The sequence below is a fragment of the Aulostomus chinensis genome, chromosome 4 (assembly GCF_037954235.1).
Source record: "Aulostomus chinensis isolate RoL2024-O1b breed Wild chromosome 4, RoL_Achi_v1.0, whole genome shotgun sequence".
Classification (NCBI taxonomy): domain Eukaryota; kingdom Metazoa; phylum Chordata; class Actinopteri; order Syngnathiformes; family Aulostomidae; genus Aulostomus; species Aulostomus chinensis.
The window spans coordinates 4,330,018-4,355,038 of NC_141323.1; the positions used below are offsets into that span (position 1 = coordinate 4,330,018).

The 25,021-nt window shown below is 44.4% G+C and overlaps 1 protein-coding gene across 2 annotated transcripts in view; it reads left to right on the forward strand.

Moving 5' to 3' along the window:
* tafa5a (TAFA chemokine like family member 5a) overlaps positions 1-25,021 on the forward strand; it is a 291,469-nt gene that overhangs the window by 132,232 nt on the left and 134,216 nt on the right. The window contains exon 4 of one of the 2 annotated variants that reach the window (XM_086201151.1): positions 3,254-3,407. In XM_086201151.1, coding sequence (XP_086057277.1) covers positions 3,254-3,407 — 154 coding nt within the window. Of the gene's footprint in view, positions 1-3,253; positions 3,933-25,021 lie in introns of those variants that run through there. The other variant, XM_086201153.1, reaches the window with a different exon arrangement.

The window sequence follows — 25,021 nt, forward strand, 5'->3', positions numbered from 1 at the left end:
AAAGAAAAAGTTCCTCAAGAACTTTTAAAGAAAACAAGAAAAAGAAGTTCAATAGCAAACAATTTCTGGGTCAATTTATAATGGATTTTCCATCACAGTTGAAGGTGTCCAGCCTATGAAGAACTTAAAATAAACAAGTGTTCTGTTGTCGTCGTCGTTGTTGAGGTAGCTAATCAAAGGCGACATCTTCTCTTCGTATATTTTCTTAATCTACTTAGTTTACAGTACAAGAAGGTTCGGCCTATGCATTCATTCTGTGACTTCATTCAGTCTTTGAATTGGATCATTTAAAAGTAGAGTTTGGGATTGAAAACCTCGGGGGAACTTAACACCCGATAGATATTTTTTTGAATACATTTTGTTTTTTCTTTTGAAACGTTAGCAGTTTATTTAATAGGAGCAAAATGAGGGTAACTTCATTTGGACCTAAGTATTTCTCGTTTGTCTGTCTGTGCCGCCTCTACAGCTATCACGCTCCGCAGTCTTTTTATAGTCTTAGCCAAAGAGGTCCTGAGTTTGCTGGCAGATCATATTTCCACCAAAGGCTTGTGTTTACCTGATATTTCAAAGGTGTTTCACTTGGCAGCAGCTTGCGAATGTTTTGCTTGAAATCTTCATCTACATTTTTAAGGCACCATTTAAACTCCACAGGTATTTGTCAAATTATTTGAACTCCAACAGAGGCCAGAGAGTCAGTCGAGCGCACCAGTGAACACAGAGTCAACACAACTAATGCCACAATGTTGATTCATGTTGAGAGAATAAAACAATTTTCTATTATGGTTCACAGCTAAAAAAGCGAGTCAGCCAGTTTCTTTTTTGTTCAACGCTGACGCCTTTGAAGGGGTTACATCCTCGAAAATAGCAATATCCGAGTCGGTGTTTTTCATCCCTTGTGTGCTTCTTTGAGTTAAGAGTTTTAGAAATGTAACAGCGAAGTGAAGGAGGAAGACAACATATATAGGCCAAAGCTCATGCAGGATAATTCATGCTGAAGCTCATGGCTGTGAGATAGAGAGGGAGAACGAGAGAGAAAGGGCATATTCTGGTTTAATTACATGATTTGAGTTGATTGAGTTAATTTGTGTGTTTGCGTGTCTTTTCACACAGGTCTCTAATTGACAATCTACAGTGAGTCCCTTGCTCTTGCAAGCCATTGACGCATAGCGAAGGTTTCCACTCTTCATTTTACCACTACACAAGTTATCAAATGGAGCAATTACACACAGATTTAGAGGATTACAAGGACTGACAAATGTACAAATTAACCATTTTATTACAGCCAGTGTGGTTTATAGTCTGCTTTACAAGAGGCCCAGTCTGGTGCACATTATTACAGCACGGCTAATCAGGATCACTTGGAATCTCCTCAGAGGAATGTCTACTTGCTACTAACCTCTCCCAACAGCTGCAACATGCAACAGCAGAATCTTTCTTTGCGTTTACTGAATCATTCAGTTAGGCCCATTTATTCCCTGAAGGCCGGTGGATGTGTGGGTAAAGGGGTCATATATGCATGGCGGTGTGTTTTGATGGTGAGCGCTGAAGCCCCAAGAGTGGAGTTCATCTTGTCAGCAGCAGCAGGAGTCAAGCTGTCAGCGGTGCTGTCAGTGGTCCTGAAGCTGCAGGACCGACGCTGTCGGCGCTGCTGATGCTCAGACACATGTGCAGGCTGTTGGACAGCCAACATCAGGTGCTGGCCTTGGTCCTGAAGCTGTGGTGCGTTATGGAGGGGAGAATCACTGATGCTGCCCATGATGCTAAGGCTGAATGTGGGTTGTGAGTGCTGTCGCCTGGTGCTGAAGCTGGATGTGGATTGTGGGTGCTGTCCCTGGTGCTGAAGCTGGACGTGGGTTGTGGGTGCTGTCCCTGGTGCTGAAGCTGGACGTGGGTTGTGGGTGCTGTCCCTGGTGCTGAAGCTGGACGTGGGTTGTGGGTGCAGGAACTGCAGGCTCCATGTAGGGCGCCTAATGACGCTGGCCCTGGTGGTGAAGTTCTAAAGCTCTCTGAAGGAGGCTACCAGCACCGTCCTCGGTTCTGAGGCTCCAGCTCGCCACTGTGTCGTCAACAGAACAAACCTAAGCATTAGCATTGCATGTGTCCCCTCCAGGGGATTTTTGAGAATTATTACATTGGATTTTGGATTATAGCATATCTTTATTTGGCAAACACAAAAAATAAATGAGACCAAAACATTTTATTTTGTAAGATCTTCTTCACAAATAATCATGTCATTGAAATTATTTGAAGCTGAAATTATGACAGTTCACTCTTCTGTCCCTCGGCTTCCTTCATCCGCTGAGCCACTGCTGGACGAGTAATCAGTTCCTTTACAGAGACAGAATGTTTACATCCCAACGAAAAGATCAAGATTAGACGGAGACGCCGAGGTATGTTCGAAATGTTTTAATAATGAGGCGTTACCTCACGGGTCACCCTTCAAGTTCAACTTCATCTTTGACAAAACTTAACACATGAAACCATTATGCACAAACTCGTGTCAAATCTTCATCTGCAAAGTAGTCGTTGCTGCTGTAAATGTGTTGAATGACACAATCTTCGACATTCTTCAGATGAAGTCACGTAACATTTAATTTAAAAGGAGGAGAGTCGGATTATTTCAAAACTGCATGTTGTGACATTCTGCTGTTGCCTCCGGGCTTGTGGCTGAACGTAGCCCACTTCTGATATTTCTGCGGGAGGACAGGGCCACAATGGTGTTATTGTAAAGGCGTCTTTCCCCCGCTGACAATTTTCCATGAAAGCTGTTAAATTTTTAGTTGGTGTTTTTTTAAAGTAAGTTAAAAGACACTTGAAGTATGTGTTCATATCAACTCCGAGCCAAACAACGTGCAGCTCAAGCCAAGGTCCCTCCTACAGTGACATAATAAAAACAATCAGTAAACGTATATGTGCTTGTTATTGATGTAATAGTGCCAGCAGGGAGCTGTCAGTCAATCATTATTGACTCTAACATCAAACAAAAAATACAGCACATACAACATATGCAATCAATAAGCAATTGTAAGCTGTTATTCCAACTGATATCAGGATGTAAACCGTGATTTGCTGTCGTGACAGCCTATCACCGTACACCGCAGCCTCAAGTGGCTTATTGCTGACGTAATATCGATTATCTGAATATTTTACTTTGGACAAAATCACTCAGAGTCGCAGAGTGCGCACTTTTCCCTCTCGCTTGTCTCTCTCTACCCATCCGCCGCCTCCCCCCGTCCTCCGTTTCTTCTTTCAGGCGGGCTTGTGCTCCTCATCCACTTGGTCCCTCCTCATGCTCCCCTTCCCTGCTCCTCCAGCCGCTCAGCCAGGCGTCAACCCACCGGATTTTACAGGAGAAAGAACCGCCGGGGCTTGTAAGAGGCTGAAGAGAAGCGAGGAACCCACCACAGGTGAAGGGAGGCTTTTTACGACGCTGCGGTACAGATGATTGAACACTTCAACTCAGCGCAGTCCGGCACCAGCGCATCTTTGCGCTGAAATCGAAAACGAGATTAACACACTTTGGGTCAACTAACGGGACCTTTTTCCAACTTGTGTTTCGGGACGAGAATTAAACATTTTTTTCCCCCCAGTTGGGATTCCTGAGGGAAGATGTGACATTTTCCTTTTGCGCACCAGCACCCGACCACCAAATGAGCAGCAAATCGCCGCTTTCTTATCAGTTGCTCCATCTTGGCATGTCTTTTGGGGGGATTACGCGCGGAGATACGGCTGGATTGTGAGATTAATTCCCCTTTTGGTTTCTTTTTTTAAAATCATCATTATTATTATAATTATTCCAAAAGTGCTCTGTTTGGTTTCAATGGCTTCGGTGTCAAGGTTGGCAAGGCGCAAAGATGCAAGCCGCTGGCCGAGGATGTCGTCAACTTTCTGGGCTGTGGTGCTTCTGACCGCGCTGCTGCTTCTCTACTGCGGTAAGAATCCCCGCGCTCCTTCCCACCGCAACCATCGGCATTTTGGAGCGGTTGACGCGGAACACTGGCGGTGCGCAGTGGGTGAGCAGCGTGTCATGTGGGACCGCTTCGACAGCAACATGATGCGGGCTGGTATTGGCAGTGAGGGTATCGATCTCACTACTTGTCGACGTGTCATATTTGCCTTTAACACTTATTGGAAAACACTTGTCCCCTGCGCGCTGGCGCACACACACACACATACACACTCACACACACACACACACACCCTTAATCCTTTCCTCCTGCTTCCACCCATGCGCACACACACCCACACACTAGAGAGAGAAGAGAGAGAATGTGTCTTTTTGTCTCTGGGAGAGAGAGAGAGAAAGAGAGACAGGGAAAAAAAGAACTTCAGCGTGCCAGAGGCCTAATTAAGTCTCTTGTGAGTCCCTTTAATGCTCCCTCCCTCCATTTGTCTCTCCTCTGGACACACACACGTCTGTCCTGAGGGTTGCGTTACTGTCAGATAGAATTACTGAGGTCAGACACTCATGTTTCTGTCACGTTTGTCTGGGAACATACATGATCTGTACACTCCTCTGATGAACAAGCCCCACTAGCTGGACCAGCAGCAAGCCTGAGTCCGGGTGGTAATTGCCTGAGGATAACCTTATCAGGAAAATGTGTGCAAGTACACGCACACACTCGCACACACTCACACTCTCACTCTGTCTCTCTAAGGCTACCTCTCTGGCTGAGGATGTCTTTCCGTTTCTTGTTTCCTGGCACCTTCGCCCTCTCGCTTCCCCGTCTCAAGATGCATCTGAGTCACTTATGAAGAGAAATCCAGCTGGCACACTCTCTGTTCCAGTCGGTCTGATATGCGTGTGTGTGTGTGTGTGTGTGTGTGTGAAAATGGAGGCTATGTGCAATAGCCATGATAAGCCCATTAAAAACAGAGCTATTTCATTAGCCCTGAGCTAATGATTATTATAATCTTCTTGTCTTCGAGCACATTAGCTATGCTGGTGTTGTAGAGAAATTAAACAGATCTATTACAGGAGCATTCGAGCCTTCCAGAGTTTTTCCATTCGAGTGTCCACAATGGCCGGAGCGCTCAGGTTTCTTTTTTTTAGCTCCTTCATCAGCAGATTGAGTTTGCTCGGTAATCACACTGACCTGGATTCATCAACGAGGGGGAGTTGGGATTATTGGGGTTTCATGGTCTGGATGGGGGGGTCTGTTACTTTTATGGTGCCTTTGGCCATGTCAATTGATCTGCTTTGGTTCAATCAATGGTGCTTGGATGTTTGTTTCAGTCAGCAGCGTCTGCGTCCCCCAAGGACCCCGACCACCAACCCAGCAACGCCTCAACGCTCGCGGAATTTAATAATCCCAGCAAAACTTTGATTTGCTGTGTTTTATCTTCAGCTGGTCTGAGCTGTTTGATTACTCTGGTCTTGCTCTTGTTTGTAACTGTGGCAAAATGAAGACGCTCCCACTGATATTTCGCTATTTGTCTACAAAGCTAATCTTCCCATTCCTCCCTTTTACTCCATTTTTCTTTTGCCTTGTCTTCAGGTAACGCACCGCTTTCATGGTTTTCTCTCTTTGGTTTGACCTCCCTTGCTCACGCCGTCTTAGTCTTTCTTCCTTCGTCATATTTATTTCCGCCTTTCCCCGACTTGTCTTCTGGCGTCCACAACTTGTCACGTTACCGACCAGCTTCCTCTAACCGTTTCCGCATCCTTCTATCATGTTCCCTTTCTCTGTTTCCCTTCCAACATTTTTCAGTGTCTTTGGTAGACAGCTCTTCTTCTGGTGAGCTGACTGCTGCAGGTTTTGACTGAAGTCTCTGCTCTCTCAGCAGCTTTTATTGCCCCTCTGTTGACAAAACTTGTCATCTCTCCAGCTCCTCTGCTCCCTTTTTTGGTTTTTGGCTTTTCACAACGCTGAAAGCCCAAGAAAACAACAGAATTTACCCACCGTTTGGTTTTACTTGAGGGGAAAAAGTTTGGTCGCCGCTGATTTCGATGAATCGTAATCTGATCACTCTATACCAGCGCTTCTCAATTATTTTCTGTTATGCCCCCCCACCCCCCAGAAAGAGGAAAATATTTTGCCCCCAGCGCTCTCCGCCACGACTATAGATAGTGTCATTTGTCTATAAAATTGTTATAAGTACACCTCTGCATAACAAAGTATCCTCATTAACATTAAAGGAAACAAAGAAATATAGATCAACTTACAACAAAGAATAACGTTATATCAATGCTTTTTAGTTGTAACAGAAAAGATTTAAAGTGCGTCAAATTGCCTGAAATTAAAAAAAAAAAATCATTTCTAGTATTTAAACTTTTAATATTTTTTGACCGACTTACAACAAAGAATAACTTTTTTTTTTAATTGACATTGTCATTCCTGGTCTCCCGCCGTAGTCACGGGGAAGCCCAGCGCTCCATTCGCTTCGTCGTATCTCCTCGCCTTAGCTTTCGAGAGACAGTCGTTTGCCCCGTTATCTCCGTCTCTCTCCGCTTTTCTTTTCATCCCTGTTAGACATTTTTCCGTGGTGTCTCTTGAGGGTTTGTGCACTGCCCTTTGTATCTCCTGCTTGCTCAGTCCAAAAAAAACCTTATGTCACAGAGCTAATACTTCCTGCGCACACTCTGACAATGAGTGTGCCACTGCCACCTACTGTAGCGGATGTGCAATCACACTTTATTCTCGTAAGGCAAAAAAAAAAAGAAAAAAAAAGAAGCATGTTCTCCGGGGTCACGTGCCATCCTGGGATCGCACCGCGCATTTGAGAAGGACTGCTCTATACTCTCAAATTATTCATCCCTCCATCCATTTTTATACCTCTTATCCATTAAGGGTCGCAGGGGGGTGGGGGTGGAGCCTATTCCAGCTGGCATTGGATGAGAGGCGGGGTTCACCCTGGATGCGTCGCCAGTCCGTCACAGGGCAATTAGGGGCTCATTATCTGGCTCAAGGACACTTGGACATGGTCACCGGGGGAACCAGCAACCCTTGGGTTCCTAGACAGCCACTCTACCTCTGAGCCATGCGGCCCCTACTCATATTACGGCATTTAATTTAGTTTTAAACACAATTTTACAGGAGTTTCTCTCAAATTTAGCAGAGAATTTTACAGTTTTTGTATTTACTTTTTTAAATTTCTCCACATATGGAAGAAATGGCTTTTGTTCATAGGCTGCTGAAGTGACATTATACATGTATACTGCTAAGGTAACACATTTCTACCTGTACATCAAACACAATCTTAAATAAGTCACCATCAAGTCGCACACGGACATTGGTTTGATAAGCATGTATGTGTGCGCTTGGTATGAATGAGCACGTGACGCATGTGAGAGGAATCGCTCCGTAATATAAACATTGACATGCACGGTGTGTACTGTACAGCTATTGTTTGCAGCAAAGGCAATTTTGCTTTGCAGTGCCACTGTGTTGTGGAGCCAAAGAGGTTGGGGGGGGGGGGGGGGTTGGGGTGAGGGGGGTGGTGGGGGCGAGGGGGGGGGGGGGGCTTTGAGGGAGCTCTTTGATTATAGCTATGACTCATATGGTGCCTGTCACCTAGAATCAACATCCAACTTCACACGATCTGCTGTCCTCACTCAGGCCCCTCTGTGAGGGAGGGATTGAGAGATAGAGAGAGAAAGAGAGAGAGAGAGAGAATGATGTGGTAGCTGGGATAGAAGAAGGCCGGGAGGTGACTTGACATCAATGCTTTCTCTAGGAGAGAAAAGTGGGAAGAAAAAGGGAAGGGTGGAGGGATGGAAAGAGGCAAGGCGGAAGAGAGAAAGGGATGAAAAGAAAGATTTGGAGTGATGAGAGGGCAAGTGAAAAGGAATAAAAGGAGGGTGGAAAAGAAAAAAACCCTGGAGAATAAGTGGAAAGTAGAAGAACAGAGCAGAGAGACAAACACTTGCAAGATAAATGGCTCGACAATTTAACTGCTCAGATTGTAAGCTGGTGTTTGAAACGCTAATCACACAAGAATGCTTCACTACCCGCTGATTACATTACAAAAGAAAAAAAAAGCATTGTTTTCTGCCCTCTAGCTCCCCCCTCTGGAATCTCTCAGCCATTATTTGCCAACATTGCTATTATGTATTCATGAGGCTTGCATGTGGAGGAAAGAGAGCCACAAGGCTAGCTAATCAGTATGCTAATCTTAGCTTGGGATAGCTAAGGAGTTTAGCATGACTGGGGTGTGGGTGTGAACTGCAAATGGAGAAAAGTGGTGAGGAAGCAGAGGGAATGTGAAAGCAATAGAGAAAAAAGGTGAGAGACACAGAAAGAGAGGTTCTCTACGACCGCGTTCTTGTGCCAACCTTCAGTGTCAAGAATGTGGCGAGTGCTGATTCATCCCAGGCTTTAATGTAATCTTCCGTGTGCTGTTACATCCCAGACATGTACGCGTGCTCACACCTACATGCACTGGTATAAGCGCTCAAGGGCAAACACATACATTAGAGATATTAATGAACGGTTCATCAAAGCAGACATGCAGATTAGCCTGACACACAGACACCTGCTAACCGCATCAAAGCAGCCATTCAGGGTTAAACAAACAGACCCAAACACCCACGACCTACTTGCACATACATGAACGCGGCTATGCAAGGATACACGTTTTAAGAACACCGGGAGCTTGGACACACGCGTGCACACACACGCATGCATGAACTCCCCTTCTACTGCTATCAGGGACAAACTGCTGCTTCAATCTGTTTCCATCAGATCACTCTGTCTCTCAGCGTGGTCCGCTGTTTCCTGCTGCCTGTTTGTTTATGACTCGCTGTTGTTCTGTGGCTGAATCGATGGAATGTTGACTGTTACTGCGAACCGAAGCCTGGGGGTACCCATGGAGAAAAGAGGGTGTGACGTGCCCTCATAGCCGAGGCATCTAACCCCAGAGCTCGAAACACACAATCAAGCATAGCAAGTGATACGGCCGGGGAGGCTGTGGCATATACACCCGCTGACAGACAGACTTTGTCAGAGACATCTGAGATCCTCGCAAGGCTGATTCACCAGTTGAGAAAACGAGAGTGGACTGACCTCAAAAATGCAAGAACTTGTAGGTGAACACGTGCACATATTTGAATATGTTATCCTATTTTCAGCATAGCCTGGAGCCTGTTTCTCTGCAGGGAGGGAGACTGAGAGAGGAGCCACTGTCAGGCAGCAGTAGAAAGGGCTGTCGACGGCCCGAGGATGTAAATTCATAAAGGAAGTCAACTTGTTGAGTTTTCCCAGAGAGAAAGCGAAAAGCCACATTATGGACCCCTGGAAAATGGGGCCAGAGACCATATACATATTTGAAAAGCTTTTCAGAAGGCAGCTTTGCAAAATTTAAAGACCGTGATAAGCGTAATTTGAAAAAGAAAAAAGGAGGCGGGGGGACATTTGCAGTTAGCGTATAATGAGCGTGCCACAGATGGAGAGCATCAAGTTTTGTGAGGCAAGTAAGGAATAATACAATTTAGCAACTTAGAGTATGAAATATTAAGCAGGAATGGGATCTGTTTCAGCATGTGCAGGGACCCAGTGACATTAAATAGGAGATGGCAGTAGGGCCAGAGGCTGTGTGTGTGTGTGTGTGTGTGTGTGTGTGTGTGTGTGTGTGTGTGTGTGTGTGTGTGTGTGTGTGTGTGCGTGTGTGTGTGTGTGTGTTTCTTTGTGTAGCTTGTGCTCATGTGTCAACTCATTGCTTCACTCTTGATCGAAAAACAACTATTTAAAGTGAAAGCAATGCTTGTTGATAATGATCTTCAGGTTGGCATATGGCTGCCGCTACCGGCTCTCGCTGGGAGGCAACAGACATCCATCATCCCCTAATTTAAAAAAATGTGTTGATGTTTGCACAAATTAAACTGTGGAAAGGAAATTACAGCACTGCAGGAAACATTCAAGTGTCTTTCAACCTAAGCCCTTTTTATTCTCGTTTGCAATGACAAAAAACTTTGCTACATTCCAACTTTGAGTGAAAACGCTGTGATCAAAATCATCTAAATAGTAATTTGTGACTTAAGAAGTAAATGACTCAGCAGTTCTTCTATGCATCAGGCTGCTAAATCAGTGATTTATCATGTAAAACATTTCCTCCCACAACAGGGTCCCAAAAATAACTGGCACCCAGGTAGAGCAGCAGTCTAGTTTTCCTACCAGCACAGGGGGCTGCTGGGTTGGTTCAGCTTGGTCGGCCGTATCTGTGATTGGAAGCTAAATGAGGGTCTCCTGGTCCCTGTACTGGCGCCTCCTCTGGTCAGTTTGAGTGCCTGTTTAGAGTGGGAGGGGAACGGGGGGGGGGGGGGGGCGCTAGCAGATCCTCCCACATGCTGCACCCTCCTCCTTGCAGTCAGGTGATATGACGACGACGCCGACTCCACATGTGGCAGGCGAAGACTAGGAGTCGGTGGCGTACCCTAGAGTAGCTGAGGGGGCGGAGCAATGATGGGGGGGGGGGTGCTTGTGTACTACTGGAGAGAAAAAAAATTGATCTGAAAAAAATGAAGGAATAGAAAAAAAAAGTGAACGGAGAAACAATGAGGGACAAAAATACAAGGACCTTTTTACCGGACTGACTTTTACATGTGGAATTGCCTGACTGGTTACATTTTGCAGATGCTGGTCACATCACTCAATAATGAAACAATTCAGCTGGACTTGGTTCCTGTCAGTCAAGGGCGAATAATTCCAAGGTTAAAAAAAATACCCTTTATATCACTTTATTTTTGCTTGAATGCACAAAAAAGTAGTTCACATCTTGGATATTGGTTTAAAGACCAATGTATGATCCACTGAGAGGCAGTCCTTGAAAGATGACCTTGTGCACTTAAGATTAGCATTAAAACACTGAGGTCAAACTGAAGTATTTAGAAACTGCACTGAAAAGGCACATTGTTCTCTGCAGCATCACGCTGAATCGATGAATGTTGGCATTTCAGTTGACAAGGCTACTCAACATTTATAAATGCAGTTATGCTATCAGTGCAGCCTCCGTTTAGCATTGTGCGTGCGTCTGCTCCCTGTTAAAACTATTGATTGCGGTGAAACTCATGAGGAAAATTAATAAATTTCAGGAGCATCACCACATGCACACACAAACAGCGGGCGTAGCTTTGAAGTATGGCAGGCTTTTATGCTCTGCCTACAATAAACCGGCACATGTCGGCGTCATGTGTTATCCTAGCTTCATTTGCAGTGTAACAAGCTCACAACCTCCTCCTCCTCCACAGCTGCTCGGTGGCCTCAAACTGGTTAACAGCTCCAACAGTTGGCTCACTTGTTTGTGCTGAGAAGCAATAAAAGTTGATTTAAAGCTGCTTCTCTGTGACTTTTCTCACTCTTTCGTCCTCAAAAGCCTCCATAGCTCTCTGTTTCACGCCTTAAAGTCGTCTCCACTTGCAACTTTGTAAGCAAACGCTGCAGTGGGAAAAAAATGGGTTCATGCTCATATGCCGTGACATTTATCTAATGTGAAAATACTTAATTTGAAGTGTTTGGTTAAGTATCGTCATCACAGCCTCTATGGCTAATTGCACCTTAAATGCTCCGTGTCCCATCAGGAATTAATTTGGAGTGAGTGAGACTTTAATTGCCATTAAAAGTGTGTGTATAATATTTATGTAACATTTTGTCAGTGATATACGACTGTGAGCTCAACAGGTCACAGTCAAAGAAGGAACTGTTTGTCTTTAACTGCTTGGCTGTCATTGCTGCATTCAAGTGTCCCGTGTTAACTGCTCGTCCATCGCCTTAATGATGATATAGCACAGGACTTTCAAAGTAAAATCCAGAACCTTTGTCCAAAATCAAGTGATTAATGGTAACTTTTTCAAGCCAATCCTGTAAATCGTGTGAGACTGCCTAATTGGGTCAGAATTCGGACATAGTCGTCTGCTGTGCTTCCGCCTCAAGAGGATTCATAGATGTGCATTTGTGCTTGTTTTGCCCAGGGCCAGTAAGCCCATCCAGAGAGAGATGCTAAAGCTACTCCCCCTTTATTACTGCAAAAAGCAATTGCTTGGAAGAAAATGCCAGAATGGTGCTTTGAATTCCTGGAGGGGCCCATCACTGAGACGCGGCCCACGGAGCTGAGACAGCCAGCATCTGGAGCAAAGACATGGCGGCAAAGTGGAGAGAGGGAGGAGAAGGAGGGGAGGAACAGAGGGAGTGGGATAGCAAGAGAGGAGATGAAAATGAGAGTAGGAGAGGAAAGAGAGAGGAGGAGAAATGTTGAGACAGATACAGCTAGAGGTTGACGAGGGAGCAGCAGAAACAGAAAAAAAAAGACTGCAGAGGCTATGAGACAAAAGACAGACAGACGAGAACACTCAGACGGTCTACCAATTGACAGCCGGCAGGGGAATAAAGTCGGCTAACACAATGAAGCAGTCGGCAGACAGACTTGCTGCGGAGTAGCCGAGAGGCTCTCAGAAGTGGAAACAAATATTACATTAGAAGAGACAGAAGCCATTTGTCACAATGGGAGGTCTGAGAGGTAGTTAAGCTGCAGAATATAAGGACCTGTGGCCTGGTTGATACATGTCACCACGGCAAGGAAATTGCGCTGAAGTCAACTCCGTTCAATCAATTGTCTGGTGTCCTTCAATGACTCCTGCACTTAACAAGATAACAGCAGCACCAAGTTTTAGCAGCCCAACTCTCGATAAGTTGATATTGGCCCTTGAGGGCCTTCCCTTGTTCCCTGTCTTGATCCTTTCCTGCTTCCTTTCATCCTTTCCTCCCTCCCTCCCTTAAAACCTTCTATCGTCAATCAGGACATCCTGTAAATGCTGACTGATTTCAGCCGGACATTTATGGCCTTAATGATATCTATTTGTATCCAGATGTCATAATCAGTAGAGATTATTCATTTGACAGTCAGACAGACAGCCAGGGTTATACTGTACTGCCCTGCAAGGGCTGTTGCCAAAAAAACATGTACAACAAATACAAGTCACTGGTTGTATGTGGGGAACCATAGAGGCGGTTGTTAGTTGCACGTGAACTGAATTACGCTGGTGGACAGCGACCAAGGCTGCTCTAGCTTCCATATGGACTTGTGGCCATAGAAAGCATTATTCCCTGTCGCAAGGGACTCCTGGAAACGCCAAGGCGAGAGTGTAAAAATGTTGCTCAAGGCATTTCCTCCCACCTTTGTTCTGGGTGAAATGAGGGGGACAGAACGTGGACTCCCTGGTGTGGGATCGCGACATCTTTTGAGCAAGTGAACCCCTGACCTCTTTCAGTGCGATGGGCTGACCTGACTTGTGTCTCCTGGGTCGTGTCGTCGTTCCTATCCATCGCGTGTCAACCTGTGTCAAGTAACGAACCAAGGCGTGGAGATGGGTCATCTAACCCTGGTGTGATCTGAGGTAGCGGTTTCAAAGACTATTTATTATTTCCAACTTTGCTTTCACTTTTACTCTTTAGCTAAGTTGCTGACACCGACGGTGATTGATATGGAAAATACAATCCATTTCATTTATTCTGCTGTCTTGCTGCTTTAACAGCCATTTTGGGATGCAACGATGAACTGATATGTGGCTGCTGTTGTCGGGAGCAAAAAAAAAAAAAAGGATATAAAGTAAAGATTTGATTTGAGACCCTGCATAGCCCAGAGGATGAGTAAGGTTTCCTGTTTTGATGGAATAACAACCACCGTGCAATGAACAAGGCAGTAAACTTCAATATTTCTTGAGGCACATATGGAGTCCCAGAAGGAACAAATGTCACTAATCGTACGAGTCAAATGTATCACTGAATGCATAAATAAATAATAACATTGAGATGAATAATTTAAATGCATATATCACTGACTATAAAACCTCCAGATTTACCTCCCACTCACCCGTGGATATCAGTTTTTCCATTTAATCTCACACCTTTGCTGTTTTATGGGTCATAGCAGACATTTAATCCCCATCATTTGCCAAACTACAGGTGTATTTTACATCATCACATATACGTTGTTACAGTCTACTACTGGTGTACTTGTTGTCTGTATCACAACACCTGGATGTTGTTTGATTTGGTAAAACTTTCATCATTCGTATTCAGAAATATTATTCTGACTCCAACAGATGGTGATGATGTAACACATGGAGCAAATTCAAATGTGAAGATGGCTAAAATTAGCAAGAAGTCGAGTGAGCTATGGAAGCTTCAAAAGACGGTAAAGTCACTCGTGCAATGAGGATGTTGGGGGGAGGTTAAGATGAAGAAAGGTTGCAGTGAATACGCTTGATCTCCCAGCGCAGCCGCACAAAAGAGACAGAAAACACTGGAGGAGGCTGGAAAGAGTCGAGGCAGCCAGATGAAGCCAGAAGCTGAGCTGCTGCACTGAGCTACTTTTCAGAACTTACTCTCACTAAGAAATATTTAAAAGTTGACAGAGGGTTTATTTTACTTTTCTAAATGTAAGGCTGCATTTAAATCCCCTGTGCCTCGTGTCTACTGCGTGCCAGGTTAGGGAGGCACCATTAGGAGAGGCATTTCTAGTGTAGCACATATTCATGCGCACGATGCCTCAAAGTTCACACAGGAGTAATGAAGCACATACTTGGTAAATGAAACCACGGCAAGCAGGTTCGCTAAACGTCACTGAACTCATGTGCCTGGAATGATCTGAGAATATTAACAAGCGGGAAAGTGAAAAATTACACTGATGATGATGGTTAATGACTCAGGGGACTGTGGTGGCGGAAATATAGATACCGTGTAAATGCTTTATTTGTTTTCTAGCAGAAAAAGCATCCGTGACTTGTGTTAATGCAACACAGGAAGAATTCAGTGTACGTGCCAGTACAACATCCAAATAATGGTTCGGAAGTTTGTGTGTTTTAACAGTTCAAACAAACTTTCCTCATTCTTCTGTTTGATTCTGTTCACCGACTTCAGGGACGCAACTCAGATGAGAGAATTGCTGTGCCTCCTAATCTCAATCAGCAAACTGCTAATATTCACGTGAGAGCATTGGATCGAAACATCCATAAATTTACAGTTTCTTTTGCAAAAATTGTTCTTAAATTTACAGAACGTTTGGATGGAACCCTGAGTCAGCAGCTGCCACTGGTTGCATTTATGAATGGGTGAATCTTTGTCTGTGGTGAGATCTCAATTCCTACTCCATCAGAAGGTTCTATGCCGATTCAGGAAGTCGCCATTGTCTCAGACTCCTAGTCTACTCCCTCCTACACAGAATTCACTTTGTAGCCAAAACGCCATCCTGTGTCTGAGATGGAAGGCAGTGTGACAAACCTACTTCCGCGTGACAAAGTTTAGTTTAAAGTGCTGCAGGTGGTGAATGACGCAGTTGTTCTGCTCTGGGTTTACTGTAGGTAACTGCTGAGGTCATTCAGTGCTACTAACGCTGGACACAACTCAAGCTGCTGATTCCAGCTCTTAAATATACTCGCTGCCCTCAACACTTCCTGCACATTGAAAATGACTGCCTGTATGCTGGGGTTTCTATTTGTTTCTTACTGTGCTACCGCTCACGAGCCTGTTGATACTGTTCCTGGTGGCCAGCAGAGTTTAGCTTGACTCACTGCTGTCCAGTTTTTCTCGTGTGTGTTACTTACAGTATACAGAACATAGCTTCAGCTGCTTTGGTCCAGAGTCAAATAGCTCAACAAATCCATTGTTATTTTTTCTGCAGACATTGAAAGCACGGATTGTCTTCGTCTCTGTACTGCATGCAATTTTGCCAAAACTAGCTGGCATGAAAGGACGACTAGCTCTTTCCCAACTGAAAGCCAGGTTCTCTTTTCACTCTACATCATCTTCAACCATGCATACCATTGCTCAGACAGCGATCATATGACAAGTATACTCATTGTGTAGCCGAATTTATTTGCTGCAAACCAGTTGATGGAAACCTTTTGTTTTTTTTCTTTTTGTTGCAATAAATTCGCATGTAAGACAGTGCCTTTGTAAATGTGTACATCCCTTTAGATTCCAAATGTTTGACTAAATGATACTTGAAGAAGTTTCTCCCCGTATTTCAGGATCCAGCCTGAAAACTCGCCCCTCGCAACTCTTTCTGTCATTCGTAGGTGCCCGTCAGGAACTTCGATTGATTCCTCCGGTTGAGTTTCTTTGGGAAGTTCAAAAGATTCTGAAATGTCGCTGACACAGATGGAAATATTGAAAATGTCATGTCCATCAACATGGTGACTCTGTTACCGAAGTATGGACTGTGGCGCTTAGACTCCTGCAGGAAAGGCAATTGTCAGCATTCCTATGAGTTGAGCTGATCAGATACTGAGGAACTGACGAAGGTCCATGCGCTCCTCAGGAGGGGGTGACGAGGTGCGCGTCTCATCAACGATCATCGAAACCGAAACGAAGACCCTGACAATCAGAGAAACAGAACCCTTTAAACGCTGATGGAATGTAGCTGATTGGCTAAACAGTACCTGCATCAAATTATGAATGGCTGGAAGCAACAGAGAGAAATCAGTGCTCATGACTCCGAGCGCATGCGCAGGGAGATTGTTAGCTTACTTTTCACTAAGCTTCATTTCACACTTCACTGGTCTCCTCTTGGGTCTTCTCGCAGTTAATTTGGGAAAAAATGCTTTTTTTCAGTTTTGCAATTACGTTGCATGCACCAAAAAGTTGTGCATCATCCACTACTCCATAAAACTTAATACATTTTAAGATATATCGAACCTCAAAGCAGATTTTTTCCCCCCCCTACCACATATTCTCTGCTTTTTAGGGCCTCTTTTCAAGTCCTTCCCTTGTTCCACTCCGTAAAGGGGGATGAAGATGATCCCCTTTATGCCCTCTCTTTCTTTGCGCCCCACGATGACGAAGTCCGAGTGAGAAGCAGAGAGGTGGGACAGCAGGTTAGAACTGCTGTGAGAGACACAGTAGGATACATTTCTCTGCAAGTGCTCAGCAAGCTGCAGGGGTGTAATTCCAGCTGATACTCCTCTACATGCAGAGACATGCCTCGGTTATGTATGCATGGCGGGCCGGAGGAGATTTTATATTTCTATCATGCTCCTTTGCTATCTCAGTCTCTCTGTGGTTCTTTGTATACAGTATTCCCTCCCCAATCCCCCCCAGCAGCCTCTGCTCACAGTCTATTCCCCCAAGCATTTGGCAATGATAAACCCCTCTATTGTTACAGTGACAGCAGAACATGCAAGTTATGCCTGCCTCTTCAGGGTTGAGGAGCTCATTACAACTTCTCAGCAGCAACCCTATAGGCTACAGTATATGTGATATGCATGACACAATCGCTGATGTTCATTCAAGTGTATCTGGTTGTAAATTGCGCTTTGGATATAGCCTTTTCTACTATGAATTACTCGGTCGCTGACAAATCCAGTATTTCCTATGGAGCTCAAGTGTTAAAGAAGGACCGGGTTTGTTTTTTCTCTTAACCGTTCACCTGTGCAACGTGCTCCATCAGCAGGGTTCTCAACCGTCTACTCTGGCTTTATTTGTTCTGGCTGTTTCGATGGCGATCGTGTCATTTTAGACATGACGAGTTACATGACGGACGCAGGCGGACCCGGTGTGTTTGAGGCTAAAGAAATGTGCCATTTGAAAGCAAGGCTTAATGAGCAAAGGAGATGTGCAGGTGTGATCTACACAGCTGGATTTTTTTGCGGAAACCTTTGCAAATAAGATAATTGTTAAGGTTGATGGCGCGGAACACCAGTGCAAACCCACGTCAGTCACAAAGATGTTTTACCCAGTCAAGCCAAGTGTGATTTGACGGCACGAACGTGAATCCCGCTCCTGAAGGATCCACACGCTTGTGCGCTTGTTGTTGTTTTTGCTGGCGGACTGAGTGGAGGCATTGTGAATTTAACTAACAGCCGAAGCGCTTTCTCTTCTGGATTCTACTGGAAATGATCTTCCTCAAAGATGTCACGTTTTAACATAACAAAGCTGGTCCTGCAGACACGCTTTGGTGGGTGTAACACAACGAAAACTCTCTCGGTGCTTTCTCAGCTACGTTGGCAGCTTTAGGTTAAAAAAAAAAAAATCTGTTGCCAAATTAGTGGCCGGGGAGCCAGATTCCATTTTTGGAAATGATTTAAATTTTGATCCTGCAAAATTTGACTCAAGAATATCAGAGTTCTTCATTTTTTACACTTCTATGTGAACAATCAATACAGAAGTATGTAGATTGTACTAATGAACACTTTATCATCATCCTTCTTTTAATCATTCTCACAGCGTTTAACATACGTGAAAATGTTGGGAGTTGAACCGAAAGGAAGTATATTTAATCTTGATTTATATAAACAGGAAGATGCGTGTGTCACCAGCTCCCCAATTAAATCAGAATCTCTCTGTAGCGAGTGTTGGATGATGAATCAATCCTACACACTCACATAAATGTAATTACTTAATTTGTCAACGTCTGGGGAGACCACATCGAGCTCCATGTACTCAAAGCTTCCAGTGTAGAAATGAAGAGAGGGGACTCTTCGTCATTTCACCTTCCTCTTCATCTCCTTCAGGGTCCGTCCCGCTCAACTTAATCACAGCTATAATCATTCCATAAGAGCAGAAGTTATCATTTCATCAATCCCCTTTGGCTTCTGCAGTATATTACAATGTGGATATGAGTTCCACATCAAAGTAGGAACACACGCAGGCGCACGCACACACACACACACACACACTTACACAATGCATTGCTGAAGAAGGAATGAATTATTCAGCAACACGCCAACATCAATTAAAGAAACACTGCATAAATGATAAAGAACGGCTGATTACATCATTGTGAAATAACACCCAACATAGTTAAAGGGGACTGTACACTTTTACGAGCATCGCAACCTAACAGGAGCAGAGCCGTGTTCAGCTGACAGCTTTGCTCGAGCAGGAGTTCCACTACCTGAGCGTGCGCACCTGTGGAAGCCACGCAGACGGCGTTGCCGTGGTTAACGGGCTTGCCGCCGCCAGTTAACTCTACCTGCGCTGAGTTTACCTTCGATGATGGCCGTTGAAAATAGAATGTTCCTTTAAATTCATTTTAAATTGCAGTTTGGGAAGTGTGACTCCAGGGAGCTGCAGATCTTTGGTATTTTTGTTTTTTTTAAATGACATTCATAACCATACTTGATGAGTTTGTCATACATAATGTCAAATTTGTATCCTCAAATAACTAGTAATTATAGCTTTTAATCAAAAGGAGTAAAAGATCAAATACATGCAGATGATTATTGTCATAATTCGCTTAAAATGAAAATAATAAGTACAATTACGTCATCATTGCAGCTGTTTTAAGCCCCCATGAATGTGTTCATTAAACACCAAACAACATATGTCATCATTTTGTCTCCAACTGAGCGGAATCATTAGTCAGACAATAATATGTTGTATTCATGAATAGTTAACTCCAAACAGTTTGTCTCATGAAATATTTTCTGACTTCCTCACATGCATGCCCAGCTGCTCACAGCCCCCCCCCCCCCCCCCCCCCCGAAGCTAAGAGGGTCGCCACTCACTGGGCTGAACTGGGACCAGCCGTGTCATGACGGCAGCAACCAGGAGTGTAGAAGTACAATAGTAGTACGCCTACTAGCAGTGGGGCACTTTAGCACCCAGTGCTCTTGACCACTGGCATTTTATACACACACCATCATACACAAATGACTACATTCAGTGTAAACACATATGCACTCAGTCGTTGATGCACTCAGGTGACACACACTTGCACTCTTGACTCTCAGTGCTTCAACCTCATTACACTCTCATCCACACATGAGCTTGAGTTCTTGTAAAGACATTAGGCCTCTTGCATGAATCATACACACAGCCAGGGTGGCAACATGTCCCACTTTGTGCGGGACTGCAGAACATTTACAACCCAAATCCCGCAAATTAAGACATTGTCCAGAACAGGCGCACCTCTAAAATCTGGCTTTTGGTGGAAAGAAGGCAGGTTGGCTGAAATCCCTGAGCTGTCAATCAAACTGCAGCAGGTTGACCAGTCATTGTCCAGCTAATGGCCGCGCCCTAAAAGGTACGGTCAAAATTACAGGTTTTGGCAGATTTTGGAGGAAAAATGGAAAGTGATATTAAAAAGGAGCTGCAGCTACAACAAAGGGTGGGAAACGAGGTGAAACCGCTTTCCTTTTTTTTATTTCTTGTTTTTCAATCAAACTTTGCCAGTCTCATTCCTCCGTTTCCCTCAGGGGGTTGATGGGTGACGTGAAGTGACACAGGCAGTGTGCAACTCACAGGAAAAATATGGCTCCAAGAAAAAAGAAAAAGAAAAAAAAAGAGATGTCCCGGTCTTTGAAGGAAAAACTACTGAGACCCAAAGATGATTCCCAAATGAACAAGCTAACAGCAGCTGACGTTACCAGTGTTTACGACACTCTGCAGCCCTCTCAGTCAGACGCAGTTAACTCCAAAACGCACACATAAGATTGTTCATTTGTCTGTTGTCTCTCCCATGCAGTGTAGCATAAACTATGTATTTATATCTGTTGACTGTGACCAGAATCTCACATCAGCAGCCTGCTGTGCTTTGTTATTATTCATAGGAGAGTGCAAGCAGACTTTCATCCAAGATCGTGAGTACAGCGAACTTCCCTTTATGCTTCTGGTATTTAAATAGAGGAAAGTGGTACTTATGAAATATTATTGGTATCGTGTGCATAGCCTGTTGATGCCTACAAATTGAATCAGCTAGCGATGTTGCAGGCTAAGGGAAGACATGTTTATCGTTGGATGGACATTCTATCAAGATTTTAGATGATCTATCTGTGTGAAGACCCACAAAAACAAACCCTTTGTCCTTCAATCGGTTTGTTGAGGTCTGTTCACCCGGTACTCAGCAGATCCAAGAAAAGTCTCTTTTTTGTTCTTTTCTGTGGCATTTTTATGACTTTGCATCGATGACAGCAGCAGGCCGTAGACATTCTGTTTCCAGGGTTGTCCTTGCCACTCTTATCAAGGCAATGTCTCAAGATGCCTTGAGGGAATTTCTTTAAATTTGCCACAAACATCCACTGGTACTCAAGGATGAGCTGAAAAGATTTTCAGGTCTCCGTGACAGGCAGACGCTGTAGTGGCCGGTCCTCTGTCTTCTGAGTTGAAGGATACCTGTAAGATGGTTAGTCTGCTGCACGTATATGGTTGTTTCCAGCGTTTCTTTATGGTAATTCCATATTGCCTGGCTCACACGTCCAATTTAAAATTTATCAGCAAACTCAGGTGAAAGCATTTGGCTGTCAGAACACGTTCCATGAACTGGATTGCCTTATTTATTCCTTTTGTGCAAGACAGTGAGACAAAAATTGAATTTTCTTTTATTTCCTGGAGGTTTACCTCAACTCGAACCAAACATCTTACCTTTAACTGACTTAATCTTCACCCTGACCCCTCCCCCCTCCCACACACACACACACACACATGCACACACACACACACACACACACACACACACACACACACACACACACACACACACACACACACACACACACACACACACACACCTAAGTATATCCATATACACAGAGCATGCAAATTCATAAGCTAGCGGATGGCGAGAGGGTACCAAATAATGAATCCTACTATTGCGAGGAGATGAATGGCCAGGAGGGTAGAAATAGAATTTCTCAGTTTCATAACCCTGTTCTTTTGTTGTATTGTCATCCTCTGTAACGAGGTCACCTCAAATCGCTCCTCACTCACTGGAAATCAAGAACAGGAGTATGTCAAATGGGAAAAAGAGGAGAAAAAGAGGACAAAATGTAATGTCAGAAGCATCTGGTTCTCAAGGGCCAATTTTAACTGTCAGAGGCAAATGTGTTGAAGGTTTCTGTAAAGCCGAGTTTTAACCTATGGCATCTTGTTACGGAATAAGCATCAATTTCCAGCTGGGATGTGTGTGAAAGTAATTTCGCTGGTGTTCATTTGAGGGCGCATTGTGTGACTGAAATGAATTATCTGAAGCTGACGAGCGTCCGTGAATACACACACACACACACACACACACACACTTTCTCCTCCATCTTTTAACTTTTCCTCGTACCACCTACACCCGTGGAAAGGGGCAAGAGAGATTAACGTGAAGTATTTCTCTCTCCGCGGTGGTTCACTTCTGTAGTGCTGCAAATCTAATGCACACATTATTCAGCGAAGCCCTGCATCTATTAATGGAGAGCGCGGCCAGATTTATCGCCTTGGTTTAACTATATGGTAAAATAGCGCATTAAGCAGATGATATCACGGCATATATGAAATGATTATGCGAGCTTGCAGATAAAAAAAGAGGCTGGAGGGACCCGCTTAATTAAATGCAAGGTCCACTGTTATACATCACTGTTTTTTCCTTGCACAGGCCACTTAATGTAAACTGTGAGGAGGGGAGCTGTTTTCCTTTTTTGCTCCCTTTTTAAAAGCTGATTTTCCATTTTTTATCCCTCCTCTGTCTACCCCCTTCTCCTCCTCTTTATTCTTCTCCTCTGCTGTGTCGTGTAGAAGCCGCTGTGCCCAAATTATGCCTCAAATTTCCTCCTGCTTACCGGATTATCACAAAAAAGGGTTCCTCCATGGCTTGTTCCCATGGCATCTGTAATCTCTTCCTCACCCCTAGAGAACGGAGCATTTGAAGTCTCTTAATCCCCCAGAAATCTGTTGTTTGACATTGTTAAATCAAGAGTTTGTATGTAGAAAAGTGCATTTTTATTGACTAAACAGCGGTAATGACTCTGGAAAGCTGTGACCTTTGCTCGAGGACACACACTTTGCCAGCTCTCCATCTGACGGCCACCCAGTCTTTCTCTTGTACAAGCATTTAGGCCTCGCAGACAAGCGAGACATTCCCAAAGATGCAGTGTCACACTTAACAATGTACCATGCTACTCTGTAAAGCGCAGACGCAGTTCCCTTGTGGGCATGTAAAATTTAGGTCCTGTTTGGGGAAGTCGGATTGGAGCATCATGCAGCAGCCTTTAAATAAGCCATAGATTTCTTCTCTTTTCTTTTATCGGGGTAAGCACACAAACCCTGGGTTAATTCAGGCAGAACTGAATGCTCACTCTATTTCTCTGTTCTGCTCCTCTGAGCTCCCTGAAGCTGCTGTATTGAATAGCCCTACATGTTGCAAAGAGCAAAGTGGAAGGGGACCACCAGTGTTGCCAAAAATGTAATGGTGGCAGCAGGGTGGAGCAGCAAGATTGGTCTTAAATTATGTGTCCTGTGAATGCTTGAGTGGATGACTTGCTGTATACTGAATGTAGGCCTCGTGTATGTTGGCATTCAGGGTCCGAGCGGTGCTGGGGCGACCATGCTGCACTGAGCTGTTGCTTTGCCTATCAACATGGGGGATGCTGATTGGGTACCCCGTGGCAGCTTGGTTGAAGGTGGTGTCTGTGGGTGGGAAGTCAGATGAGGTTCCGGGTCAGTGCTCAAGAGCTTCCCCTGGTAATGGGGGAGGGGAACTGGGGGAACAACATGATGCTCCCATGTGAAGCTCCTCACCATCAGTAACGAGATGTGGCCGACGACACCTCATCTGATACGGGAGGCACTCGGTCGTCCTCAGAGGACTGAGCAACGACCAGGGCAGCTTGATGAACAATTGAGGAGAAAAATGGGAGAATCAGCAAAAGATATGAAGAAAAAGCAAGAGTGCGTTGGAAACAATGATGTGGCTGAAGGAAGCAGACGTTGTGCTCATTCTGCAGGTGATCTTGTAATCAGGTCATTTGCCATTTGCGGTACCACAACTGAAGTGATTTATCCGTTCACAGGCAGACTTGAATTGAATTATGCAACTGCAAACGATTTTTTTTTTTTAAAAAACACACAACAAAAGCAATCAAGATATAGACATCGTACATGCCAGTAATTCTAAAGAGCTACTTTAGTTGTACCATCATGTGTATTCCCCATCCATGCCCTTATGCAACAGTAATGTTCTGTTTTGGACAGAAAAACACAGTCTAAGCTACATGTTCGTGAGGCAAGTGTGAAATCCACACATGAAATGACTGAAACTGAATACAAATCTGTGTCTTGTTACATGTTTTTGAACAACCCTCCTTTGAATACCCACATGCAGGGACTGGCAGGAACTGAAGTTTAATTGAAAATGCACTAAAGGGGGATTACAAGGTGCTGTGGGTAAAGGCAAAATAACTGGAAAAAAAGACGACTGTCAAGCCACAAATGGGGACCAGTGGGAGACCATGAGGGCTGGCAAAGAGCTGCTTGGTTAAGAAACAACAGGGAGAGGACAGACAAGAGACTGACGAGAACCGATTAACTGATACGATGCAGCCGATCACTCAGAAAAGGGAAAGAAGCAGGTAGTAAAGTGAACAAAGACATGAGAGCGAAGTTACTGAGAGGTGAAGCAGCAGCGTAAGACGGGAATAAACACCATGAAAGATGCGCTGAGGACAAAGAAAAACAGCCCAAATAATAAAGGAACAATACTAAAATGTGCAAAGCTGAGAATCAACAGTACAAATGTGGAAGTGACCTATGCATTAGTTGGAGGAACAGAAATGTCATCCGGTGTTCCTGCAGGGTCCCACGCCACATTTCTGTAGACGCACATTGTGACAAACCTACAGGAGCCAACATGTTGAGCGGCGAAACACAAAAGCTGTTTCTTCCCTGTTCCTTTCTCTGTGAGCAAGTATGTAAACGGGGGTGTGTGTGTGTATATACCCAACCAGCATCAGGGCCTCTGTGCTTGTGTGATGGATGACAAACTGGTTCTACAAGCCTTCGTTGTATTTTACAAAGTACAAATCATTTAAATGCACCTGTGTGATTTTACGCTTAGTTTCATCCCTTTAGCCCCCCCTTATGCCTTGTTGCAAGTCTGACAAATTAAGTCCTCTTTTCTTTTCTTTTTTTTTTGCTAAAATGCAGAATTATCATTTTAAAGCAGTCGAACAGAGGGGTTTAGGAACATACACCTAAATGTAACTGCATCATAAAGCTTGCATCTGTGCCGTATAAAATGTGAGCTGAAGCCTTTTAATAATTGCATCATCTAGCAAAAAGCGAGGATAGGCTAAAGACGCCACCCCAGCTGTGAAGAGCATTTTGAGCTAGCG